General features: G+C 40.2%; 1 protein-coding gene across 1 annotated transcript in view; it reads right to left on the reverse strand.

Annotated features, from left to right (window-relative positions):
* Nucleotides 1-528: 528 nt before the first annotated feature.
* Nucleotides 529-21497, reverse strand: part of IGSF11 (immunoglobulin superfamily member 11) — a 140946-nt gene continuing 119977 nt past the window's right edge. Inside the window, exons 2-7 of the mRNA XM_068979980.1 lie at nucleotides 19853-20016; nucleotides 18273-18480; nucleotides 14724-14879; nucleotides 3623-3745; nucleotides 2442-2508; nucleotides 529-1002 (exon numbers count right to left, since the gene is read on the reverse strand). Coding sequence (XP_068836081.1) covers nucleotides 543-1002; nucleotides 2442-2508; nucleotides 3623-3745; nucleotides 14724-14879; nucleotides 18273-18480; nucleotides 19853-20016 — 1178 coding nt within the window. The 3' untranslated portion in view covers nucleotides 529-542. The remainder of the gene's footprint in view (nucleotides 1003-2441; nucleotides 2509-3622; nucleotides 3746-14723; nucleotides 14880-18272; nucleotides 18481-19852; nucleotides 20017-21497) is intronic.

Here is a 21497-nt window from a genome sequence, read left to right on the forward strand (position 1 = left end):
TTTGATTCTATGATACAACAGCGAGCCCTATGAAGACCAACACTCACCATTTATGCCATTTGGCCCCTACAGTGGGAGGGGATGGGGAAAGGCCAGACGATGTACAGGGGTGCTCAGTATGTTTTCTAAAGATACCTACCTTTTGAAATAATTTCATTATTTAAACTCCATGTGGCACTTTATTCTCTTGAAAAATTATTACGTTAGGCGTAAATTAAAAAAACAAGCCCGTCTGGACTGCAGATGGGTTTTCAGTGCTACTCTGCTATTACACCTCCTTCCTTGGCTTGGCACATCTGTGAGATCCAGCTTTCTGAATGGAATCCTGAGACCACTCGGGTGAGGGAATATGTCTTCATGCCGGAACATTCCAGCTCAGTTTACAAATCTTAGCGGCCAGGTCACAGCACGGCCTCCTTCTCTGTGCTTTTTACTAGGATCATTGTCAGGAAATTGTCCTTCCCAGCGCTCTGCCACCCCACCCACCCCCAGGAATGAGGGCATCCTTAGCTTCTTGTCTGCATATTCCCTCCGCCGGCGTCCTATACCAGGGACCCAGCCCGACTCTGGGCTGGCACCATGACAGGGACAGCGCCGATGCGCTCCAGGGCGGCTTGGCTGACGGTGTAGGAGTGTGTGTGCAGTGACGGTACAGGCGGAGGCCGGGCCTTCCTGCCTACGGAACCGTTGCTCCTGGATGCGGCCTGCGGTGACGACCCTCTGTTGGCTGTCACTACCAGAGTCTTATGTGGGGCTGGGGCCAGATGGCTGCCGTTGGCATAGATGGCTGGCACGCTGGCGTTACCCGAGTGGAGGGAAAAGGACTGGCGCAAGTCACCGAAGTGGCCGAACGACTCCGTGTTTCTGTGCACTTTGGGGTTGCTGCTCCAGTAGCGGCTGTTGTAGGTATTAGAAGAGGTCAGTGTGTTGTTCTCCGAGGAGGATATCTCCGTGTGAAATGCTTTGGCAGAAGAAGAACATTTGGGTGGAAGATCATCCTCTCTGAAAATGAACAAAAGTAAAGGTGTTGTCAGAATTTACCTGATGTCCACCCTACCCTTCTGCCCAGGACTTTCTTCTCATATTTAGGCTAAGATGTCTGTGAAATTCACCCCCTCAGGACAGACCACACTGTGCTCAGGAAAGCAAGCAAGGCAAACACCAGGTCTCGGTGCTGACGTTCATTCCCTTTAAGACAATGCTTAAGAAAAATTCTCCCTCAGCGTCTCAGTCTCCAAGAGAAAACAAAGTACTATCAAATCTTCCAAAGACTATGTCTTCCAATGTAGTTGAAATATATATATATATATATATATATATGCTTATGTGTGTGTGTGTGTGTGTGTATACACATTGTGTTCTAAATAGGAAAATAGTTCATGAAGAAATCCACTGAGCTAGCTGCTATAAAATAGCGAAGAAACCGTCCTATGGATGTAGCAACTTCGAAAAACTACTAGGGCTGGCTTGATGCGCATTTTGGGGTATTTGAGAAATTGCTGTGGTGTGCTGATGAGAGGTTTTTCCCATTTGTCTTACACTGGGACGAAATCTGTGCAAACCCTTAAGACTTATAAGAGCCTAAGACACGTTCTTACGTTAATCTAAGATGCTAACTAATTCACCTAACGTTTCTTGAGCACCAGGCATTTTATTAGATGTTTCATATGAAAAAAAAAGACAGCTCTTCTACCCAAGACAAGGGCCTAAGTCAACTGTGAGAATGTGGCGCCTGGATTAGTCTTGGACCTGATCGGAGAATGTATTGAAGAGATGCATGAAGAGGGACCCCAAGTATGGTCCAGGAAGACGGTGGGAGCCAAAGGGAAAGGCTCGAGGCACGAGGGAAGACAGAACAGACTGGAGCTGTGCAAGTCATTTTTAATAAGGATATTGACGTGATGCCGTCTAAGCCTGAGCCTGAACCCCCTTATTCCCACAATACACCAAGGGCCACCTTTCTCTCAAATCATTTGACACTCTTTCCTTGCAATGTTCACATTCTCGACTCAATTGTTTTCAACCAAGTCATATTGGTTTGTTCTATCCGTACAGGTGGTATTCTTCCTTGTTTACGATCTCATCATTTATAAATGCCAATATTAAACACACGTTCTAAAGTAATTTTTCTACTGTGGCAGCCACCTAACCCCACCCACCCTGAAGCTATGGGAGGAAATGAAGAGATTCTTCACTTGTGACCTCCTCAGTGGGCATACGCCAGACTAGCCGCTGCTCCCCATCCATGATCCAGTAAATAAAGCTGAGCAGTCAATGAGAACGAGTGACGTAACTTACAAGAAACGATCATTTGGCTACTTTAAACTGTCTTGGTTAAAGTCGTAAGATTAGCAAAGAAACCTTAGCTACCAAATAGAAATAGAATAGAAACACAGACACTGGGTATGCCAATGTCAGGATAAATTATCTGACACACAAACCTTATTTCATTAGGAATTTCTTCTTCCTCCTCCTCTTTATTTTTGCTTCTCCAGTAAAAGAATGCCCCTAAAATTAGTGCAATGCAAAAAATGATAATAACTGCACCAGTGCCAATGGCTCCAGCTATTAGTCCAATGCTCCTGGGCTGGGCTGCAAAATATATTTAAGGTATATTTAAAGAAAAAAGGAGAGAGAGAGAGAGAAATAGAATATGCTCATACAACTTCATAAATAGTTAAGACTACGCAAGAATCTTCTTAAAACGCACAAAATTGCCTACAGTATTGCACCCATCTAAAGTTAAATCTTACCTAACTTTCTGTATCCCCAGTGGCTAGGACTAAAACAACAGGCTCACAAACATTTATTGAATGAATGAACAGTCAGACAACTCACAGCTGCAGGAGAGTCACCGCCACAGCAGAGCAGGAAAAAGACCGTACCTGACTGCTTCTCTGTGTGCGTGCACGCTAAGTCGCTTCAGCTGTGTCCAGATCTCTGCAATCTATGGACTGTGGCCTGCCAGACTACTCTGTCCATGGGATTCCCCAGGCAAGAATACCAGAGTGGACTGCCATGCCCTCCTCCAGGGGACCTTGCCGACCCAAGGATTGAACCCAGGTCCCCTGCAGTACAGGTGGATTCTTAAGCCACCCGGGAAGCTGACTAACTGCCTAACCTGCCCACAGTGAACCCAGCAAGCAGCGGGATAATTTATCACCTCCTCTTATATTATTCCCTTTTGCAGCTGGAATTCAAATAACCCGGGATTCTCAACTAGAGAAAAAACGTCTGCACTACTTAGGTATGACCTGGGCACCCAACATTTTAGCAGACATAAGGGATTAGAGGAAAATACAAAAAGGTCTTGCCATGACCAGAAGGTCACTCCAAATTTTTATGTCTCCAGCGCTACACAATCAGAACTGATTTGATTCTAATGATCAAATCACCTACACCTGAGGAGAAGATAGTTTCATAAAGAACAAGTCTTATTGCTGAAGCTGAAAAGTACACTAATATATTTCGGTAACATTTTCAATAATGATTAAAATCAAAACAATTTCTATTTTCTCTTCAAATGACCTAAGTCCCATTAAGCGAAACTCTTCATTCCCTGGTTTAATGAAGATCTTGGCATTTCAGAACCAGAGTGGACATCAGAACTTCACATACTTACGAGAAATGACCTGGAGATCCAAAAGACAGGTGCTGGTCCCAATGGCGTTAGAAGCCACACACTGGTACAAGCCTGACGACAGGGTGCTGATGTTCCGGATAGTGACTGTTCCCTGGACCTGGTCTGTCACAAAAATAACAGTTAAGTGAGGATTTCAGAAAGAAAATAGGAAACCAAGGAAATCAGCAGAAGGCTATTAAAAAAATGAACAGTAAAGAACTATCAATATCATTTTTCTGGAGAGAGTTTTTGGTTTATGAATATTAAAGACTAAATCATAAAATAAAGACCTAGAGCTACAGAAAAAAAGTGAAATTAGTTGCTCAATCATGTCCGACTCTGCAACCCCATGGACTGTTGCCCACCAGGCTCCTCTGTCCATGGCATTCTCCAGGCAAAAATAATGGAGTGAGCTGTCATGCCTTCCTTCAGAGGATCTTCCCAATCCAGGGATAGAGTCTAGGTCTCCCACATTGCAGGCAGATTCTTTAATAGCTGAGCCACCAGGAAGAGCTACAGAGGACTGTCCAAAATAAGGGCAGTCTCACAGCCTAATCTGCAGATTAATGTGAGGTCCTAAAGGTGAGCAGCCTTCCTTGAGGAAATGTTGACTAATGCCTGTTTTAGAGAATCTATGATCATAAATACTGAATTTTAATTCTGAAGAAATGCTGTAATACAAAAATGAAGTTAAACCCATTATACTAATATTTGCTTCATCCTTAATGAGGAAAATATCCACTCTCTGCTCCAAGGTGTAGACTGTTACTCCCTTTCAATAATGATTATAACCATTCCTAAGTCCAGCTCCTCCACAAAGTGGACACCAAGACAAGCAAGAGGTTTACTGGAGGCAATGGCAGTAAAGGAAGCAGAGAGGAACCTGCAGAAAGAAGGAAGAGGCTCCGACTGCAGTGCAGGTCTGACCACCATGAAGGGGAGAGGGAAGAAAGGAGGGGGCGTTTCAGACTGCAGCACAATGCTGCTGAAGTTTCCACCAGGCTGATGGGGAGTCCTGGAGACCTGTTTCAGGCATCTCGCTCCTTGCAGGGACAGGCCTGTATTAGCAGCCCCGCTGAGAATGGGGGCTGGCTGGGAGCAGTCCAGGCAAAGCCTGCCTGGGTGGGACGCAGTGGTGGATGCCGGAGGAAGCCGCTGGGGCTGGCAGTCAGTCGTGCTCCCCGCAGCAGATCTGAGCCAAGCATTTTCAAGGTGACCACAATATTACAAAGAACTATTTCAGTGCTTCACATTCCAGTCATTTATCAACATTAGGATAGTTTATTTATTCCTTATAAACAAAATGTAAATGACCTGATAAAAACCAAAGTTAATAGTTATTACTATGTGCCAAGTACTGGCCAAGCTTTTATACGTTATTACCCTCATCGTTACAATCACTCTTAGAGGTATTATTATTATTATTAATCCCATTGAACAGAATAGGAAACTGAGGTTTCAGAAGAGTAATAAGATTATACAACTGGGCACCAGGAATTACAGCTGGATGGAGGGCTGACTTACCTCTTAGTTCAGGGCTTCACTGCCTCCCTTAGGCAGAACATAACCATCAGTCACCTCAGCTCCTCTAAACAGCAGCACATCAGGAAAGGCTCCTGACGGCTGGGTTTCTGGCGCAAAGTCCACAGTCCTTGGGCAGCACCTGGGGCTCTCGCTACCCTGTGCTGACAACCCTGACATGAAACTAAGATTGAATTACCTAGTTCCTGCTGGCAATCTTCACAGATCAAAGGCAGAAAGTCATTTAAGAAATAAATATTTATTGAGCACCTTTCTGTGTAGCAGGTAATTTCTGAGGATGGGATACAATGATGAATCAGACAAACGCAGCCCTGTACTTTAATGAGACAAGTAGGCAAGAAATCGTAATAAGTGGGGTAAGTGCCATAACCAGAGGATATAGGATGCTGGGGAGCACAGAAGAGGGACATCTGACGAGGATGAGCAAATTCTCAAAGATCCCCAGACAGCAACCGCCCTCAGGGTTATCTCGCTGCATTCTAACATAATACAATGGGCAGTGTTAACAAGGACTCTGAATCATCAACACACTCGGAAATTAACATCAGTATACAGGCCAGAAAAACCAGGGCTTCTTTTGTTTTGTTTTTGCTATTGCTTTTCAGTGGAAGAATGTAAATGATCCAACCCATACTATATGGATATTCTTACTAAATGGATATCTTACTTAGACATTTGAACTGTACTGTACACACCCAAGTCAATATACCTGGTAGTTATTTGGTTCACACTTACATGTTACTTCCTTTTCCTTAAGAACACACAGTTCTGATGGCTACCAATGTCTGGGCCTTTCAGTGAACTCACTCAGAGAGTTGGGCGGGTCTGGAGGGAAACTGTTTTCTCCTCCTCTGTGTTCTATTTGATTTCCCAGGCTCTCACAAATGTCTCTCCCATGTGTTCCCCAGCACCCTGTATTCTTTAGTGCTGGAACTTACCCCATTTATTATCATTTCTTACCTACTTGTCTCATTAAGATAATGGACTGGCTTTTTCTTGTTTATCACGGTATCACCATCCTCAGAAATTACCCAGCACACGGAAAGGTATGCAACAAAGAAATAAATGGGCTATCTTCGCTTGAGTGTCTACTGTGTACCACATGCACTATACTAAGAGTTTTACATGTCTCTTTAGTTTTACAGACCTTAAGTTTTATATTCTGTACTTTTCAAAGGTGACAAAGCAAAAAAAAAAAAAAAGAAAGAAAGAAAGAAAAAGAAAAAACAAAGGTGGCAAAGCTCAGAGAAGCTATGCAATTGGTCCAAGATCGCACAGGACACAAGTAGCAGCACACAAAATCAGGTCTGTCTGTGTCCAAAGCTCATAATCACCATACCCCCACTTGCCTTTCTAGTAAGGTACTTAATACCATAATATTCTCCGGGGTACATCTGTAGGATATTTTCTAACCTTGCAATCAATGTCCCAATGCTGTTAGTCTTAAACTAAGCCATCTGTGTAAATCCATCTTCAATACATTAGCAAATGTCATCATTCAAGAAAACCATAATCTTTGGACCACTAACTCCCCCCCAGTTCCACACACTGTATTACTGTCTTCATAAATCCTGAAAGTCTAGAAATTTGATCAGCTCACACCAAGCCACTGATTGTGTTGACATTTCCATAGAGAGAATTAGAAAAAAATTAACAGCTGATCTAATAAGCAGCCTTCTGGCATGCGGAAAAGGTAAACTGTAAAGATTCATGCTGAAAAGTTATTTTTAAAAGGTGAAGTCACTGTTTTTCCCTTTACCTCTAAAGACACCATAAGTGGAGTGATTTAAGACAGTGTTTTTCCATGAGGTGGACACACCATGCTGGAGTTAACTTGGAACAGAATCAGGGGATGAGACAGATTCATCAATAAGACGGGAAGCAGAAGAGGGCTGTTTCTATGCAGTCAGGGCAATGCAGACATGGGGCACCTCTGCCGCCAGCCCCAGATGCTCCACGCCACGGCGCAGGGCCCTTTCTGAAATGAGAGGTGTCAATCCCCCAATGGGTCACTTCACTTGGCCTGCTCTGGCACAGACTAACTTGATGAAATGAAGTTGTAGAATAAATATCCTTTTGATGTTCTTACTTTTAAAGAACAGGGGAAGTTTAACAGGGTGGAACTACAATTTGGAAAGCAACAAACTGCATCACACTCCGCTCCGTTTTAGTTCACAGCAAGGATCCCACATGAGATGCTGACCTCCACCAGAAAGCCCTATGGAATTTAGAGAGAAATAAATACAAGCGCACATTTCCACTTCCATCCTTTCTCCTTAGTTCCAGAATCACTTCTCTGCCACCTAGTGTCAATGGTAAACTGGCTGAGAGTGTGTGTTCTAGACTCAGGGTGGAGCCTGTTCTGTCACTGGCTGGCTAGGTGGTCATGAATCTGCCTCCTCTTCCATAGGCTACCGTGAGGACTAGGGGAGAAAATGCACAGCGCCTGGGAAGGCTTCTATGTAGGAATCTCCTCTTGGCATGGCTTGAGAAATTTATATCCTTTTCTGATTTATGAGGAAAATCAGTCAAGAAATTAGGAAAATGCTAAATGTCTCAAAACTCCAATAAATATTAATACTCAGGATTTGAGGTTGAGAGATCAGACTTAACAAAATCAAATTATTCAATATGTTATATGATTTATGCATTTTAAAAATAATACATGACCATAATAATTAACAGTGAGTCATTTCTTATATTAAAATTCAGAATTATTCTACATAAAAAACAATGAATACATGGTTTATTATTTGAACAACATATGACATATATTATGACATACTATGTATTTTAATAATATGTAAAAAATTATTTCAATTAGATGCAAATGTTTGATAATAAAAAGTAATAAAAATGGGAATATTAACACAAAATAAAACCTATTTAAAAATTCAAAGATAATATGACAAATACTTAATATTTAAACTCTGTCATTCTAAAAGAAAATTTAAAAACATGATACAGTGTTAAGTATCCAACAGCCTTGATCTTTGTTTCATGCCAAATTTTTCAGACATAGAAAATTTTATTTCCTTTTTGTGTTGATGTTGGTTGAATTAAGATGGAGATGGAAAAGGGAAACAGAGAAAAATTACACAATAGGGTTGTGGATCTGTCAGTTATGTCTTCTTTTTTTCAACCTGTCCTGGGCCTCTGTTGTTTATAAGTTGTTAAATTTCACTGCTTCTCTATGCTTAATATGCACTTTAGTGTTATTTTAACTGTTACTGGCTATTTAAATGGTTTCTTTGCTGTTCATCTAAAGCACCAGGCACACTCCTGCCTCAGGGACTCCATTCACCTGGCTGTTCCTTCTGCCTAGAATGCTCTCCAGCCCCCATATTCTCATGCCCAATTCCTTTAACATCTTCCAGTCTTTGCTAGAATATCATCTTCTCTAGGAGCTTACCCTAAGAATCTTTTTCAAATTTCAGCTCCTCATGCCTCATGGCACCCAGTCCCATCACTTCATGGCAAATAGAACGGGAAAAAGTAGAAGCAGTGACAGCTTTTATTTTCTTGGGTTCCAAAATCAGGGCAGACGGTGGCTGCAGCCCTGAAATTAAAAGACATTTGCCCCTTGGAAGGAAAGCTATGACAAACCTAGACAGTCAATTAAAAAGCAGAGATAACACTTTGCTGACAAAGGTCCATATAGTCAAACCTATGGTTTTTCCAGTAGTCATGTACAGATGAGAGGTGGATCATAAAGAAGGCTGAGCACCAAAGAACTGATGCTTTTGAGCTGTGGTGCCGGAGAAGTCTTGAGACTCCCCTGGACTGCAAGGAGATTAAACCAGTCAAATCTAAAGGAAATCAACCCTGAATATTCATTGGAAGGACTGATGCTGAAGCTCCAATACTTTGGATACCTAATGAGAAGAACCAACTCATTGGAAAAGATCCTGATGCTGGGAAAGATTGAAGGCAAAAGAGGAAGCAGGTGGCAGAGGATGAGATGGTTGGATGGCATCACTGACTCAGTGGACATGAATCTGAGCAAACTCCAAGAGGCAGTAAAGGGCAGGGAAGCCTGGCGTGCTGCAGTCCGTGAGGTGGCAAAGAATCAGACAAGACTTAGTGATTGAACAATGACAACATACAAAAGTATAAATAAAATCAAAAGCTTGGTTTAGGCAGGATTGATTAAAAATATTAGGATGAAAAGGACCAACAGAATTAGGGATGAAAGGGGGAACAGAAATGCATAGAGTTTTAAAATTCATGAGGGAATAATAATAATAATGATAATATAAATGCTAGTATTTATTAAGTGCTTATACATGCCAGATGTTGTGCTAAACATTTCACATGTGCTATCATTTAATCTTTATTTCACCCTGTGAGGCAGTTACTATCATTGTCTCCATTTTACACAGAAGAAGACCAAGGCTGTCACATAGCCAGCAGTTCCTGGAGCTGTGATTCCACACCACATTCTCTTGACTCCAAAACCTGCACTCTTACATACACACTTGGGTTTTCATGTAGAGAATACAACTTGATGCTACTATGTATAAGCATAGACAAAAGAGACATTTTCTAGAAAAATAAAGATATAGAAAATCTTATTAAACCTACTACATTAGAGAAACAAAATCAGTAGCCAAAGAGCTATCAAAAAAAAAAAAAAAAAACCAACAACAACAGAACAGCAAGGCAAAGCTTTGACAAGCGAATTCTACAAAATCATCAGAGAACCTATGTTTTCTTATCCATGCTGTTTCAGAGCATGGAAAAATGAGGAAGGGCTACCCAACTCAATTTATGAGGGTTTGCTATACTGCAAGGAGACCCAGCCAGTCCATTCTGAAGGAGATCAGCCCTGGGAGTTCTTTGGAAGGAATGATGCTGAAGCTGAAGCTCCAGTACTGTGGCCACCTCATGCGAAGAGTTGACTCATTGGAAAAGACTCTGATGCTGGGAGGAATTGGGGGCAGGAGGAGAAGGGGACGACAGAGGATGAGATGGCTGGATGGTATCCCTGACTCGATGGACGTGAGTCTGAGTGAACTCCGGGAGTTGGTGATGGACAGGGAGGCCTGGCGTGCTGCGATTCATGGGGTCGCAAAGAGTCGGACACGACTGAGCGACTGAACTGAACTGAACTACACTCTGACTAAAACTCAAGCAAGGATAATAGAAGAAAGAAAAATATGGGCCATTCTCACTTATGATCACAGATGATCAAGTTTTATTAAACTTGATGAGATGTTCTATTAAACAGATGAGAAAGTTCTATTAAAATATAAGCATACCAAATATTAGTAATTTATTTTAAAATAATGACAAATAGAATTTATTCCAGAAGAAGAGGATGGTTTAAAGTCTGGAAATATATTAATGCAATTCACTTATTGACACTGGGGCTGTATAATTCTTTATTGTGGAGGCTGACCTGTGCCTCACAATGCTCAGCAGCATCCCTGGCCTCTACCCACTGGCTGCTAGTAGCATCTTCCTCCCAGCTGTGACAACTCAAAGTGTCTCCAGACATCGCCAAGTGAAACTGTCCCTGGATCAGAACCACTGATGCAAAGGCTGATGAACCGTCTCAATGGGACCTGGGCCAACTGTACAGGCCTAATGGAACAAGGGCCAAACTGCTGTATTTTGCTTCAAATAATATCCATCAAATATAGTTTTCACCCCTTTTAGAATTCAAAGTATTTATATGCCAAAAGGACAATACTAAATCCACTCTGTAATTCCTCTGTATAAAACCAAACTGCATCTCCAAAGGATGCTGGTTCTAAATTTATTCAGTCTTTAGCATCCACATATGAACTATATGAAAACAACTTTTTGGTAACTTTTATTGTGACATAACTTTTAGTTTATAGAAAATTGAAAGAATACTACCAGGAATTCTTGTGTATCATATATCATCTACTCAGATTTCACAGTTATTTATATTTTGCCCTATTTGGTTATTATTTCCTCGGTACTTAACAGAAATATCTTCCTGGACCATGTAAGAGCAAGTAGACAACATGGCACCTTTTTATCCCTAAGTACTTAGTATTTCCTAAGGACAAAGACATTACATAATCACAGGACAAGTATCAAAGTCAAGAAATTAAATATTGCTACAACAGTATTATTCAGTTTAAACTCAGATTTTGTCCATTGCCCAGTAACGTCCTGTATAGCTGTTTCTTCCCGTCCAGTTTGTAATCTAGGATTCTGTATTACACTTAGTTGTTTGAACTCTTTGGTCTCTCTTTATTAACTCTGCATTTTGTACTGGGGTACAGCCAGTTAACAATGTTGTGATAGTTTCAGGGGAACAGCAAAGGGGCTCAGCCATACATATACATGTACCCATTCTCCCCCAAACTCCCCTCCCATCCAGGCTGCCACATAATATTGAGCAGAGCCCCCTGTGCTATACAGTAGGTCCTTGTTGGTTACCCATTTACATACAGCGATGTGCACCCGTCCATCCCAAACTCCCCAGCTATCCCTTCCCCCATCCCCCTCGCCCCCCCTAGCAACCATTAAGTTTGTTCTCTGACTCCTCAGTCTCTTTCAATCTAGGAGAGTTTGCCTGTGTCTTCATCCCTTGCTGGATATTTCCTCGTGATTGGACTCAGGTGATGTGTTTTGACAGAAAGGCTGAAGCAATGATGCTGTGTCCTTCTCACACCATAAGACATGAGGCATACAACAGCAGCTTGTCACAACACTGGTTGTGTGGTTACAGTGGTGTCCACCAGGCCTCTCTACTATAAAGTTACTATTTACTCTTTGTGATTAGTAAGTTATTTGTGGGAAAATACTTTGGAACTAGTAAACACGTTTCTCATCAAACGACAGCTCCTATTTCGACACCGGGGATGATTTTCTAACTGTCATTCCTTCTACCGACATTGGTAGCCATTCTAATGTAAGAAAATGCTCTCCTTTCTCCTCCATTTATTTATGTCTATCAGCAGGGGTTGTGCGGTAGTTTGAGCATTGGCATTGCCTTTCTTTGGGATTGGAATGAAAACTGACCTTTTCCAGTCCTGTGGCCACTGCTGAGTTTTCCAGATTTGCTGGCATATTGAGTGCAGCACTTTCACAGCACCATCTTTCAGGATTTGAAATAGCTCAACTGGAACTCCATCATCTCCACTAGCTTTGTTCGTAGTGACGCTTTCTAAGGCCTACTTGACTTCACATTCCAGGATGTCTGGCTCTAGGTGAGTGATCACACCATCGTGATTATCCGAGTCGTGAAGATCTTTTTTGTACAGTTCATCTGTGTATTCTTGGCACCTCTTCTTAATATCTTTGGCTTCTGTTAGGTCCATACCATTTCTGTCCTTTATCGAGCCCATCTTTGCATGAAATGTTCCCTTGGTATCTCTAGTTTTCTTGAAGAGATCTCTAGTCTTTCCCATTCTGTTCTTTTCCTCTATTTCTTTGCTTTGATCACTGAAGAAGGCTTTCCTATCTCTTCTTGCTATTCTTTGGAACTCTGCATTCAGATGCTTGTATCTTTCCTTTTCTCCTTTGCCTTTCGCCTCTCTTCCTTTCACAGCTATCTATAAGGCCGATTCAGGGATTCTCACTGTATTCAGTGGATTACATTATTATTTCAATGTTCACACTGTCCCAGATTTGTCCTAGAAGGATCTCCTTTAAGCAAGCCTCTATACATGGTCAATTCTAATCCCCAAATATTATGCTCTGTCACTACTCAGACTTCTGGGGTGCCCCCTTCTGGAGTCAGTTACTCTTTTCTCAGGAATGCATATTGAATTTATATTAAGCAAATGTATACATATTAGTAAAATAAATCTTCTAAAAGAATTCTAAGTTATTTTGGGATTATATGCTATTTTGTCTACTGCATTAATGCAGATATTAAGAGGTGAATTTAATTAAAAATCAGACTCATTTAATGTGTATTATTATAATAGATGAAGTTATCCAAAGTTAAGTCTGATAACCAATCCAGAGTTGGAATTACAAGACACATGCTGTCATCTTTGGCATTCATGTTCACTTTTACAGCTCAAGTACCAAAGAATATGCAAGTTGCAAAGAAGATATCAAGAAATTTGACTAATATCTATTTATTCAGAAACAAGTAGGTATGGAAGGCTCTTTCTACAGATACTCACAAGTTACATACAACCATTTTTAAACTTTCATTTAATTCCAAACTCAGCTCAATATTTCAAAGAAATGTTATAAATCATTGAATCTTAATGCTGATACAGAGGTGTTGGAGATGATATTGTTAAATCCCTTTATTTTACAAAAAGACAACACACACACAAAAAGGATAACACAGGGCCAATGAAGTGAACTGTCATAGAAATAGTTACTGGAAAATCTAGGACTTGAATATAGTTTTCAGGATATAAAGACAAGAGCTATTCTAAACATACCACTTACAACATTAAGATTAACAGATCAGTCCACACACACACACACACACAGAGAAAGCTATTTAGCCTCACAGTATGGTTGAAACATCCAGCAATAAACAGTCAGTAGGGAACAACAGCACTGCAGTCATCATTGTTAGAATAACCCAGAAGTTGTTATGGTGAAAAACGCTTTTTAAAATAATACTGGGATAGGTTAATCAAAAAGTGATAGGAAGATCCATTAATAATTTCTATGGGGATTCTTAAAGGAAACTGAAAAGCTCTTAAGAGGCTGGTGATCCTGGTTCTTTAATGTCCAACTTCACCATAGAACTTGGGACTTTTCTTCCCATGACAAGTATACACCATCAATATGATTCAGACTTATCAAGCATAACTAAGGTTGTTTGGGACCTCTCCATTGTCAGCTTCTTCAGTTAAGATGTGTAAATATTCCCTGAGAATGCTAGAAGAGAAATGATCTGTATTAGAGGTGATGTAACACACAAGATAGAAAAATTTATTTCCTTGAAATAGAAATTATATGTATAATTCTAGAATTTCCCTCATTTCATAAATTTTCCTCAGTTTTCAAGGGTGTCTCCTTTAATACCAAATCTAAGCAGCTGGATTCACATGCAGAAAGCCCTTGATGATACTCATGCCTCCTCCATCTTTACCTGTCTGCTGTGATCAACTCCTGGATCTCCCATGATCTGAGGCCTTTTGCTGCTCTCTTTCCCATCCTCCTCCTCTAATTAGACTTGAGGCTGAAAAGGATGATTAACCCTCTCATGACTATGTGGATGTTTCTCATACTAACACAGGCAATCGTTTCTTAAGTAGAAGTAGATTCTCAGTTATAAACTTCAAGGATTATTTTACAGTTAGCAATTCAAAGAAACTACCAATTAGCTATTTTAAATCTTCACGACAAAGAAACAGAATTTCCATATATAGTTACCACTGGATAAGATACATTTCATAAAGTCAGCAATGAGAAGATGAAAGAAAATATTTTTATACTCTTTAAAGCTGAAAACACAAAACAATCCTGATAAATTTTCAGCAGTTACAAATACAGTGTGTTCTTTTTCAAAATCTATCAAAGTTAATTACCTTGTGAATCACCTGCGAATTGAAATTTTCCATGATAATGAATTAAATGGACAAAGCAACACCATACATACCCTGCGTGGCTGTTGGAGGTAGTTTGAGGGTATTGTCTAACTTCTCCCAAAGGTAAGTTGGTCGAGGAATGCCTTCCTCTGAGCTACAGAGCAGGATGACATCGCTGCCGATATCCTGTGACCCTTGGATTTGGCAGTGTGGGGCAGAAGGGGGAACTGTAATAGGAAGAGTAAGTAACAGAGGATACATTTACCATGAGCCAGAGGATGACAGCAGAGACATCAACACTCAGCACACTGGAGCCTCAGATAGCACTGCTGGGGAACACATACCAGAAGACCACCTCGTGAGCAAAGCCAGTGAACAGTGTGTACTTATTCACAGGACTTGGTCACGAGTGCAGGGCCAACAACTTCAGCTGGCAGGGAGCAAATATGTAAAAAGGGCAACACCTTCTGATTATATTTTCAAGATACCTTATGGTTTTCGTTTCACTGTTTTTTTCCTCGAAAGATCTGTTCTCAAATAATTTTTTAAATCCTTCTGTCAACGTATTGCTTTTTAAAGCATTACTGAATTCACACAAGTTCACAGCGGCATTATTCACAATAGCTAAAAGGTGGAAATAACCCAAGTGTCTATAGATGAATGGATGAACAAAATATAGTATGGACATACAATGGATAAGGAAATTCTGACACAGGCTACAACATGGATGAAGCCGGAGAATATAATGTTAAGTGAAAAATTCAGTTATAAAAAGAAAAATAATGTATGATTCCACTTATATGCAATCCCTAGGGTACTCAAATTCACAGAAAAAACAGAACAGTGATTTCCAGCAGCTGAGGGGACAGAAAAATGTCATTTAATGGGTAGAGTTTTATCTTTGCAAGTTGAAGAAAGTTCCAAACACCACTGAATTGCTCTCTTAAAAACTGGCTAAGATGGTAAATTTTTGTTATATTTTAACCATAATTAAACTTTTTTAATTGATGAAAGAGCCCATTTGTGAATAAGATATTTCAAGGAACAGTACCCACTTACCCTGCCAGCTACTCTTGGCTAAAACCACCTTAACATTGATCTTAACTCTAGTTAAGAACACAGTTAACTCTACTAACAAAACCAGACACACTAACGTTATACCAACTACTGTTCTATAGTAAGGGGAGCTAGAATGAGGCTCAAGTATATCTACTACTTGATAGTAACACATGGACATTTCATTATCATTACGAAAGATAAGGACACAAAAGATGTGAAACACAAACTTTTCCAAAAACACTAAAGGGAGAAGGTGGTAGTTCACAGTAAAAAAGCAAGCAAATAAAAATATAAACTAAGCCCATGGCTTGGACTCTCATATTAGGTAATGCGTGCTGCTGCTGCTGCTAAGTCGCTTCAGTCGTGTCCGACTCTGTGGGACCCCATAGACGGCAGCCCACCAGGCTCCCCCATCCCCGGGATTCTCCAGGCAAGAACAGTGGAGTGGGTTGCCATTGCCTTCTCCAATGCATGAAAGTGAAAAGTGAAAGTGAAATCGCTCAGTCATGTCCAACTCTTATCGATCGCATGGACTGCAGCCCACCAGGCTCCTCTGCCCATAGGATTTTCCAGGCAAGAGTACTGGAGTGGGGTGCCATTGCCTTCTCCAGGGTAATGCGTGCAGTAGAGTTTAAGTGGGTGGTGCACTTGTAATGCTAGTGACTTCAATAAATGTGTTCAACCCTGAAAAAAATGAATGAATGAGTAGAAAATGAATGCTCTATACAGAGGAACCAGGAAAGAAAATGGGTGGGGGAGGAGAAAACACTGAAAGGGTATAGGCAGAAAGACTGAAAAATCTCAGGGGATCTTAACTGCTATAATGGGATAAACCAACCTCAATTTACTGACTTACCACTGCCACTGTGACACTACGAGAGGAAACCCAAAACAATTACTTGAAGGTGGCATTAACTTTATATGAATTAAGCATTTTTTTTCCTTCTTTAAAAATGAAAAATAAACAAACCTGAATCATGTGGGAAGCTCATTATCTACACTATATATGTGAATAAAAAAATAATGTTAAATCCTAACAGTACTCTGTATTTAGAATACAAGAGTGTTTTAAAGTCTGTGTAAGTTTAATATATTTGAGCAAATGGTAGTTTGAAGACTGTGAGAACAAGGCACCAGAACTACAGCATTTTCTCGTCTGAAGAAGGACAACGGCAAGAACCACCAACACCGGTATCCCCGAGTGACTCAGCCGTGGAAGGGAAAGGGGGAGCCTGAGCTAGGGAATCCCGGAATCGACTCTGAGACCTGAGTAGGATGGAGGACAGTCTGGAGCATCCGCCTTCTCTAAGTACTTCTGTCTCCTCAAGTGAGCTCAATGTAGCCACTTCTACCACAAATACCCATTTATGAGGCAGCACTTTATCTCAGAGGCAGCAGAACTGAGAAATAAAACATGTTTAGGATGCACTTAATTTAGCATGAGACAGTCTACCTGCATGGTATAATGGAAAAATACTGGTTTAAGCAAAGAGATCTACATTTTAATCCGAGCTTTATTGTCATTCATGGTCTACACAACCTTGATGTTGGTGGCTGTTGGTGGTTTAGTTAATAAGTTGTGTTCAACTCTTGCAACTCCATGGACCGCCATGCTCCTCTGTTCATGGGATTTACCAAACAAGAATACTGGAGTGAGTAGCCATGTCCTTCTCCAGGGGATCTTCCCGACCCAAGGATCAAACCCGGGTCTCCTGCGTTGCAGGCAGATTCCTTACTGACTGAGCCACCAGGGAAGCCCACATAACCTTGGAAAAGGCTCCAAATCTATTTGGTCTCAGTTAAGACTGAGTTGATCATATAATTTATCATTCAAACGATTTTTTTTTGAGTGAATAATAGGTTGAAAGTAACTATTTTTTGAAAGTAAAAGGAGGTATTATTAAAATTATTAAAATTATTTTAAAATTATTTAAAGTTAAAGCTTAGAAGAGTTGTGGGCCTATTTAGCATCACATAAATAGGGAGCAGTGGCAAATTTATTCTCATGTGTGCGAAGCTCCCTGCTCCCTACACATTATCAAACATTCATGATTTAATTTGCATCCAACAATGTCTTATCCTATGGTAAAGAACTCACCTGCCAATGCAGGAGATGCAAGAGACACGGGTTCAATCCCTGGGTTGGGAATATCAAATGGAGGAGGGCATGGTAACCAACTCCAGTATTTTTGCCTGAAGACTCCCATGGGTAGAGGAGCCTGGTGCCATAGTCGACAGGGTCGCAAAGAGTTGCACACGACTGAAGTGACTGGGCACACACATAAAAGCTTAGGAAAAGTGAGGGGCTACTTTTGATGGTATGTTTACTGCCTTTCTCCACCTTCAGGAAAAGTCATTTGAGAACCACCTGAAATGGAGTAATGGGTGCAGAGACTGTATGAAGAAGCACAGAGAAGCAGAGTGCAGATATGGCTACGAAGAGAGAGGACAGGAAAAAGACACAGCAGTCAAAGTGTGCAGAAGAAATGGCAGAAGTAAATGTGCTTGGGAGTAAATCTGTAAGTAAAGCCAAAGTACCTGGAACATGTCCTGTCACTCACCTAAAACTGTGAGACCAGTGACCCCAATATTCCTGCCACCTCTATCTGGAAGGTTGTTAACCAAACACTGGTAGGTGCCTGTATCTGACAGCTGAGTGTTGTTAATGAAGATGGAGACATTGGTGGCTGGCATGGTGCCTGTAAATCCTACCCGACCATGGAACCGGGAGGCACCGTCAAACATCTGTCCACCTTGATAGAGAATGACCTGCAAAGGAAAGCAAAAGAAATCATTTGGCCAATGCAACTTCTTTTAGACACATAACAGTAACTATACAGTAAAAAGCAGACTATACCAAACATTGGAAAATTTTATTTCTAATCTTAGAGTTGTCACCAGCTTTTTACTACAGCACCTATCTGTAGGTATCCAGGGCTTTTAAATTCCTACATACCAAACTGGAACAACACTGTGTCCTTACCTAACTCATCAGAATATATAAAGTGCATTTTATGATACCTTACTATTGGTCCATAAATACTTTTTACCAGTTCAAAAAATTAATTGCAAAATAAAAAGTTAAACTGGCACTGACAGTCTCATGCTTACTAGGTCACCAAATGATAAGATCAAGTTATAGACTGAAGATAAATGAATGGCAAAAAAGGGAAGAAGAGTTACAATCCATGACTGCTTTTCTTATGTCAATTTATTTATTAAAGTCAACTATTCATGAGAGAGGACTCAGAATGAAGTTGCAAAAAGCTCTTTAGGCTGACAGTCAGGTACCTGGTTTTATCCAAGCTCTCTCTACCTGTAAATATTTGGGTGTAGTCAAGTCTTTCCTTGCCTCAATCACTGACTCCTCAAATGATGTGGATGAACAAAACTATCTCAGTCTAATTATGAAAGGCCCATGGACTAAAGAACGAGAAGAAGTTACTGTTAAACACATCTATTTAAATTTCCTGTCAGAAAACTTGGCTTATCAAATATTTTTAGGCAGTAAAAATCCTACTGAAGCAGAAAAACTTCCTAACAGAAATAAGTTAACTTTGGGAAGGAAAGGTATAGTTGTGGTCACAATTCACTAATTTTCTGAGCATTATTTTCTTAGTGGGTATCACATGTAATGGGGTCTTTTACCTATAACTGATATAGCTTATGAGGTAGTAGCTTCTATTTGAACTTCCTGGAAGATGACTAGTGTGCCTGGCTTTATTTTAAAAATACTTCTGAAATTAACCAAATAAATCAAGTACTATTAATACTATCTAAAGTTACTTCCTTAATACTGTTCTCCACCTATGTCAGTGCTGGTCCCTTCCTGTCACAATATACCTTTCTTTTACTGTCTCAGTATTTCCTATCAACAATGTCCTCTGATAAGATTTCAGATTCCTACATATTCCTCAGAAGGATCCTCTTGACATGTGCTAATTTTTTTTAAGTCTTTCACAAAGAGGATAGCTTCTTTTGATAGCTGGCTAATAATGTAGGAACAGGACTTAAAACAGCACAGGCCTACTGAAAGTATCGCCTTATTCTAGAAATCAAATATGTATGCAAGACACTTTCCTACCCACCTCTTATAAAAAGATTAAAATTTCAGTGGCAGCACAGGACGTAACAGAAGTACCTGCTCAGGCTGGTTTGCATTGGAGAGAGGAATGACCATCCAAATGACGTTGAGGTTAATGAGGGCGGCGCTGGTGGTGAAAGTGCAGGGCAGGACTGCTGTCTGACCCCGGGCGACTTGAATACTCCCGGGGCTCTCAGAGACTTCCAGGGAAGCTGCAACACCTAAAGAAGGAGGACAGGAGATCATGTGATAGACCAAATCCCTTCAGAGAAAGTTTGTGTTTTACATTGTCAGTAACGTACACAGACTGACATGACATCTACTGACCATTCACTAAGTCAAAGTAATAAAAACTGTTCACCCTTCTACCTCTTAGAAACTACAAATAAACAATTTTAGAGGCTACTTATTTATTTTATAAGACACTACCTTGTATTTACCAGATTAGAACACAAACTGGGAGAGATTAACTGAAAGCATTTGAGCAAAGTTTTAGTGGTGATGAGGGATGAGACATAGACTGAAACCATTTTAAAGCCTCATTGCACAATAGAACACTGTGAATTCAACAAAGTATGTCCAGGATCCATACCCTGAAAACTATAAAATGCAATGAAAGGAACAAGAAAAGACTAAATAAAAGGACAGATATGCAACCCTCATGAGTTGGAAGAGTCAGTATTGTTAAGACACCAATCCTACCCTAACTGGTCTACAGATAGAGAGGAAAACCAATAAAATTGAAGCAGACTTCCTGTAGATACTAATTATAAAACATATGAAAAGGCAAAGAAGTAGAACAGCCAAAAGAATACCAAAAAAAAAAAAAAAAACGAATTTGGAGAAGTTACACTATCTGATTTAAAAATTTGCTATAAATTGGCCATAGCAATCAAGACAGTGCAGTACTGGCATAAGAACAGAGCCGCAGACAAATGGCACGGGACTGACAGTTCTGAAATAAACCCTGTATTTATGATCAAACGCTTTCAACAGAGGCAGAAGACAATTAAAGGAGGGGAAAATAGTCTTTTCAACAAATCACACTGGAACAGTTCAAAATTAATATGCAAAAAGTTTAATTCAGGCCTTACCTCACCACATACACAAATCAATTCAAAAAATATATCATAAGCCTGAATGTAAGCATTAAAGCTATAAAACTTCTAGACATAAACACAGGAGAAAATTTTTGTGGCCTCGGGTTAGTCAAAGAGGTCTTCGATGTGTCACCAGGACCATAACTTGTAAAAGAAAACAATAAACTAGACTTCATTAAAATTTTTTTAAAGTTTGTACTTCAAAAGACTTAATTAAGAAGATGAAAAATCAAAGTATAGACTGGGAAAAATATCTGTAAATGACATACCTGATAAAGGATTTGTATATAGAATATATAAAGAACTATTACAACTCAATAAGAAGAAGACAAACAACCTAATAGTAAAATGGGCAAAAATCTGAGTAAATATTTTAATAAAGGTAATTAGTAAGCACATGGAAAGATGCTCAGCATTATTACTTGCTAGGAAATTGCAAATTGAAACCATAATAAGGTACCATCACACAGCCACTGGAATGGCTATAATCCAGACAATATGAAGCGCTGATGAGAATACAGAGAAACTGGAATCCTCCTCATTTACTGCAGGAGGGAATGTAAAATGGTACAATAACTTCAGAAAATAGTTTCAGTTCCTTA

Source organism: Capricornis sumatraensis, chromosome 1, assembly GCF_032405125.1.
Source record: "Capricornis sumatraensis isolate serow.1 chromosome 1, serow.2, whole genome shotgun sequence".
In the NCBI taxonomy this organism is placed as follows: Eukaryota; Metazoa; Chordata; class Mammalia; order Artiodactyla; family Bovidae; genus Capricornis; species Capricornis sumatraensis.